Raw genomic sequence first — 5,977 nt, forward strand, 5'->3', positions numbered from 1 at the left:
TCTCCCGAATTTCACCCGAACAACAATATTAAGGGGACACAGTGGAGGCACTGCTTTTAGCGTCCTCTACAATCTGTACAAACAGTGTGCCAGTTTAGCCACATGTTGTATTTGGCTTCTGCAGACGTAGTAAGTGACTGCAAGACATAGTTGATCAACAGCCACATAGGTCACACTTAGGGTGGCCGTATAATCAACTTTAACACTGTTACAAATATGTGCAACACTGAGAACCCACACCAAACAAGAATGACAAACACATTTTGGGAGAACATCCGCACCGTAACACAACATAAACACAACAGAACAAATACCCAGAATCCCATGCAGCCCTAATTTTTCCGGGCTGCAATATACACCCCCGTAAATATACCGTAAATAATATAGATTAATGCTCCCATAGTAAAAGTGCAATTTCAATGTTATGTGTATTTATAAGAACATAAGTATAAAGGTATTTGTAACAATGTGTGTTTATTTCAACTTTTTTTCCCTAAGAGATGCATTAAGAGTATGAAGTGTGTTTTATTCAATTACTCTGTTTATCGTACAAATTAATCATTAGAATACTCGATTACTGACATATTCGTAGCTGTGGTCCTAATTATGGCAGGTATCTAGTGCCAGACAGCAATTGTTGGTCTTAGTTTAAGTTTATGGGGAAATTTTGACATCTATTTGTTCAAATGATTATTGTAATATAATGACTTCGTTCTTGAAATGTTACTTTTTTTTCTACTGTATCCATTAAAATGTCCTTATATGACCGTATAATAGTTAGAATTATCAATATTTTGGTCATTTTTAGTTTTTTGATTGTAAGAAATCATGGGGTTTTACTGGATGATGTCTAAATATGTGTAAGTTAACAGGTGGTTCCTTGGTGGATAAACTAATAAAGAGTATGTACTTTGTACCTGTATGGTAGAGTTAAAATGACACAAAACAAGAGCGGAAAAAGCAAACTAGGAAAGATAGGTTAAGTCTATGACCTTGCTGTGAACACACCCATCTTCCAGGAACTGAGTGAGTTTAGGGAGGTTGTGCCTGAAAGTAGACTCTTACCGATGTTGTGTGGCGGCGACAGTGCATCTTCATGTTTGAAGGACAGGCTGGACAGCTGAGGGGTGTGGTGAGGTGCCGTTTGAGCGTAACTGGGGTTCCCGTCTAAGCTCATTGCACCATAACCTAACAAGAAAAAAAGTTGTAAGTAACTTCTGGTTCCTGGCATCGTTACAAAACACTGACATGAATCAAACAACTAAATCATCTTCCTGGTGTTAAATAGTTTAATCTCCTCACCTCCTTGTTATTATAAGAGCATTCTCAGTTGTTAATGAATTATATTACAGTGACTGAAAAGGTACATAGATGAGAATTCTCTCAAAGATGCGAGTTCATACAGAAGGCAGGCCACAGAGGAACATCGTGAGATTTCTCTGACCCCCAAAAAAGAAGACTCACAATCTCCTACCTAAATCCCAGCAGATTGCAAAGCAATTTATCACTTCATCAAAACTACTTTACTAGTGGAGTGAACAAGAGCAGAGTGCACACGGTGTGTGGAAGTCACATCAGCGCACACGTCCACGTCTAAACCTCTGACCTCGCAGTAACGAGCCCCCATAGACTGACGGGGGGCTTTGTTTGCAATGAAGGAGATTCATGGAAAGTCTCCATTTCAGATTGGAAATGCAGATGATTGCACCAGTCCACTATAAATTAACCCTCAGGAGACAGAAGCTGACTTTTTTTTTATCCTTTCAGTAATTTTTTGCTCTATTTTAGCAACCATTTTTGTTGTGTTACTTTACATTATAGAAGTTTTTTTTTCAAGTTGAATTAAAAAAATGCAATGTCCAATTCTTTTACAGTGGCAGTTATTCAACAATATCCCAAAGCCAAACAGGACATTTTTCAAAGGGCCTGAAATTATTTTTAATTATATTTTTTTTGTGCTCAAATCTCTTAATTAACTTAAGCCCAAAACACAACTATTTTTATTTTATTTTAACCTTTTGATCAAATGTCACACTTTTCCATTAATTTAAATGTGCATAACATGAATATTTTTTTTTAATAATTCAAACCTGTGACATTATCTGATCAAAAGGCCTTCAAAGGGGTAAAATAATCAAATAAATGATGGATTTTCTTTGTTTGAGACTGAAGTTTGAGACATTGGACCAAAAATAAATTTTGAAAAAAGTATGGATCAAACTGTTTATACACCCTTCCAAAAATTTGGCTTTGAAAATAATTTAAATTGAATGTCCCTGAAGGGGTTTGAAAAATATATAGATTGTAAGTGTTCATGAAAGAAGCAAGGTAAATATTTTATTAGACACTTTATGTTCTCCTTTTTGAAACATTAATAGTTTTAATGAAATATTCCGTCATTGTTTTATCATCCATTGTTGTAAATAAATAATTAAGAAAACATATTCAAAATGCTTATATTGTACTTGCCCTTTGCTTAAGGTATACCAAAATTACTAGTATGTAATCCCAGCAAAATATTAACAGTTAATTTATTGCTATTGGTGTATGTCGACACAATCGACAATAATGTTGAATATAAAAATGCTTTCAAATGATATTGTTTAATGATATTAATCACAGTAAATCACGTGTGTACAAATATTTAAATAACCTTAATCAAGACCGCGATATTTTTGAATGCACACCATTTATTTGCTTCTAACTTGGTAACAGTTTTATCTAAAGTATCCCCACAGTTTTTTCAAAGTGAATTTTTCCATCGATCATACAAGTTGAATTGTTTGTTTATGTAAATGTTTCATGAATGAGTATGAAAAGTGTCATCTGTTTAAAGTGGTCACATTATGATGTTTTTCATACATTTAAAATACTTCCTTGTGGTCGACAGAACATGCAATGGTGGTACTTTGGTCAAAATGTTGCATAGATTATGTTTTACTTGTCATTTTAGGCTGGTTTTTTTTGCTGTCTCGTCCGGATGCGCCATTTTGTGGGCATATTTGCATGCCATCACTGCAACTGCGTCTTCTCCTCGCTGTCTTTGTTGTAGTATTTAGCGGTTCCATTTAGTGTCAATTGACAGATTAAGTTCAAACTATACGCTACTTTTTATTAGAAACGGCAAAGGCAAAGAATGCATGTGCATGTAGGAGCCAGTCTTCTCCACAACAATAGGATAGTGTAGCGAGAGTTGGGAGAGTGGCCGTGCCAGCAACGTGAGGGTTCCTGGTTCGATCCCCACCTTCTACAACCTCGTCACGTCCGTTGTGTCCTTGAGCAAGACACTTCACCCTTGCTCCTGATGGGTCGTGGTTAGGGCCTTGCATGGCAGCTCCCGCCATCAGTGCGTGAATGGGTGAATGTGGAAATAGTGTCAAAGCGCTTTGAGTACCTTGAAGGTAGAAAAGCGCTATACAGGTATAACCCATTTACCATTTGTTTATGTGCTTTCAAATGATAATTTTTTTGAATTAGATAAATCACACTTTGAATTTGGAGCAATCATGATTAATCACAGGTTATTATTTGCTTGCATAACTAAGAAGATCATGATATGTGAACACAATTTCGATTTTTCTGTCAAAATGTCATGCAAGAGCATTTTTTAAATATTCTAAATGAACGCACTACATTTATTTGATCAAAACTTGGTAATAGTTTTATCTAAAATACCATCAAGGTTTATTTTTGCCAGCGAGCACACCAGTCGAAGTCTCCTCAGACTCCCTGACGTATGCATTGATCAGATCACTGACCATATAGCAACCTGCTAGTCTTTAAAATAACCATCCACGTTGAAGATAAAGGCAGGATCATTCTGTAATGCGCTAATGCTTTGTGATTAATCATGTCACAAAAAATAAGCACACTTTACTGTGATTCAAAAAGTTTATTTACAATAAATTTACTTTACCAGTGTAATATAACACAACTCAAATTTGACTGTTATTATGTTAACAGCAAGTTTGTTAGGACTGGTATACTGATGTGACTACCAGATGTACACTACTGCAACCATAATACGCCACATAAGGTTATCACTGAGCATTATTATGATCATAAAGAGCCTAGAGTGATAAACAAAAGCATATTTGAAAAAGTGTCATGATTCCACAAAATCATACATGTGTGCTAACAGGACTGTTTGGGAATTCTGTCAAGACAGCTTCCAGAAAAGTGTCATGTCAATTCCTGAGCAGGGGCATGTTGACCCAGTAAAGCACAAAACATCCTGGCCATGCAGACACAACACAGCTGACAAAGACAGTTACAGTACATACTGTATGTAAAAGGGGATAATGCATGTTTATCCCTTGGATCGTAGAGAACTATCGACATGAGAATGTTTACCTTGGTTCCTGGGTGCAGGAGGGCTGTCCACACAGCTGGGGAGGTAGGTCCCGCTGGGGAAAACCCTAGCTTGGCCTGTTGCTGGTTCTCCAAAGGCCCCGACTCGACATGGGCTTGAGCCTGTAAACTGGCCCGAGAAGTGCACCGTGAAGGCCCCGAGTCCACAGTGGGGGTCCTCAATAGGGTCCGCAGCACACCAGTTGGGTTCCTGCTTGATGAGGGAGTGGTGGGAAGACATGGAATTGTAAGGTGAGCTGGGATGGAGGTCCAAGAGTTGGGTCCACTGGCCGCAGCCCCCTGCAGATCCACCTAAGGAGGGCACGGGCGGTCCTGAAGTCAGGAGAGTCAGCTCTCGGACATCGGAGCCCGGCATCGACATGGCTCCACACGGCTCGGTCAGCATTGGTCTGAGGGAGAGTCCAAGAAGAAGGATGGAATTCCAGTGAGGGACACCTCTAGGGGACGACAAAGTCAGGCACACAAAAAGAAGCCGCTGCAGACTGACTACCAAAACATAGTTCCTGCAAAGTCATGAAACATAGCAGTAGTGTGGGGATGTGCAGCAAGTGGGAGAGTGGGTGTGGTACCACAGCCTTCCTTCTACGTCTCTCTAACAACGTCTGGCTTTCCTTTAGCCCTCCTGAAAGCTCAAATACTACCAATAGTCACAGGCCGGGTGGGGGGGCGGAGCCACGGAGGCTGACGGGGTGACCCACACTGACTTCTCAGCAAGCTCTGACTAACCACACACTTGCATTAGTTTGGCCAAGTTCAAGTAGGGCTCACACACGCACACACACGGACGCACGCACACACACACACACACACACACACACACAAACACTCTAAGGCAATGGTTCTCAACCTTTTTTCAGTGATGTACCCCCTGTGAACATTTTTTTAATTCAAGTACCCCCTAATCAGAGCAAAGCATTTTTGGTTAAAAAAAAAGAGATAAATAAGTAAAATACAGCACTATGTCATCCGTTTCTGATTTATTAAATTGTATAACAGTGCAAAATATTGCTAATTTGTAGTGGTCTTTCTTGAACTATTTGGAAAAAAAGATACAAAAATAACTAAAAACGTGTTGAAAAATAAACAAATGATTCAATTATAAATAAAGATTTATACACATAAAAGTAATCATCAACTTAAAGTGCCCTCTTTGGGGATTGTAATAGAGATCCATCTGGATTCATCAACTTAGTTCTAAACATTTCTTCACAAAAAAAATGCAAATCTTTAACATCAATATTTATGGAACATGTCCACAAAAAATCTAGCTGTCAACACTGAATATTGCATTGTTGCATTTCTTTTCACAGTTTATGAACTTATATTCATATTTTGTTGAAGTATTATTCAATAAATATATTTATAGAGGATTTTTGAATTGTTGCTATTTTTAGAATATTTAAAAAAAATCTCACGTACCCCTTGGCATACCTTCAAGTACCTCCAGGGGTACGCATACCCCCATTTGAGAACCACTGCTCTAAGGAATTGTGTCAATGAGGAAAAACAATTTAAATTACCTCGCTTAAGTAATTACAAATAATTGTTCTCAGCGCTGACCGTTCATTGGAAACTTGTTGATTATTTAAGTAAAAGTCAACGCCAT

The 5,977-nt window shown here is 38.1% G+C and overlaps 1 protein-coding gene across 3 annotated transcripts in view; it reads right to left on the minus strand.

Moving 5' to 3' along the window:
* wt1b (WT1 transcription factor b) overlaps positions 1-5,023 on the minus strand; it is a 27,562-nt gene extending 22,539 nt beyond the window's left edge. Inside the window, exons 1-2 of one of the 3 annotated variants that reach the window (XM_061880492.1) lie at positions 4,354-5,023; positions 1,066-1,188 (exon numbers count right to left, since the gene is read on the minus strand). In XM_061880492.1, coding sequence (XP_061736476.1) covers positions 1,066-1,188; positions 4,354-4,756 — 526 coding nt within the window. In that variant the 5' untranslated portion in view covers positions 4,757-5,023. The remainder of the gene's footprint in view (positions 1-1,065; positions 1,189-4,353) is intronic. The other 2 variants (XM_061880501.1, XM_061880484.1) reach the window with 2 other exon arrangements.
* Positions 5,024-5,977: the final 954 nt, after the last annotated feature.

The sequence above is a fragment of the Nerophis ophidion genome, linkage group LG02 (assembly GCF_033978795.1).
Source record: "Nerophis ophidion isolate RoL-2023_Sa linkage group LG02, RoL_Noph_v1.0, whole genome shotgun sequence".
Classification (NCBI taxonomy): domain Eukaryota; kingdom Metazoa; phylum Chordata; class Actinopteri; order Syngnathiformes; family Syngnathidae; genus Nerophis; species Nerophis ophidion.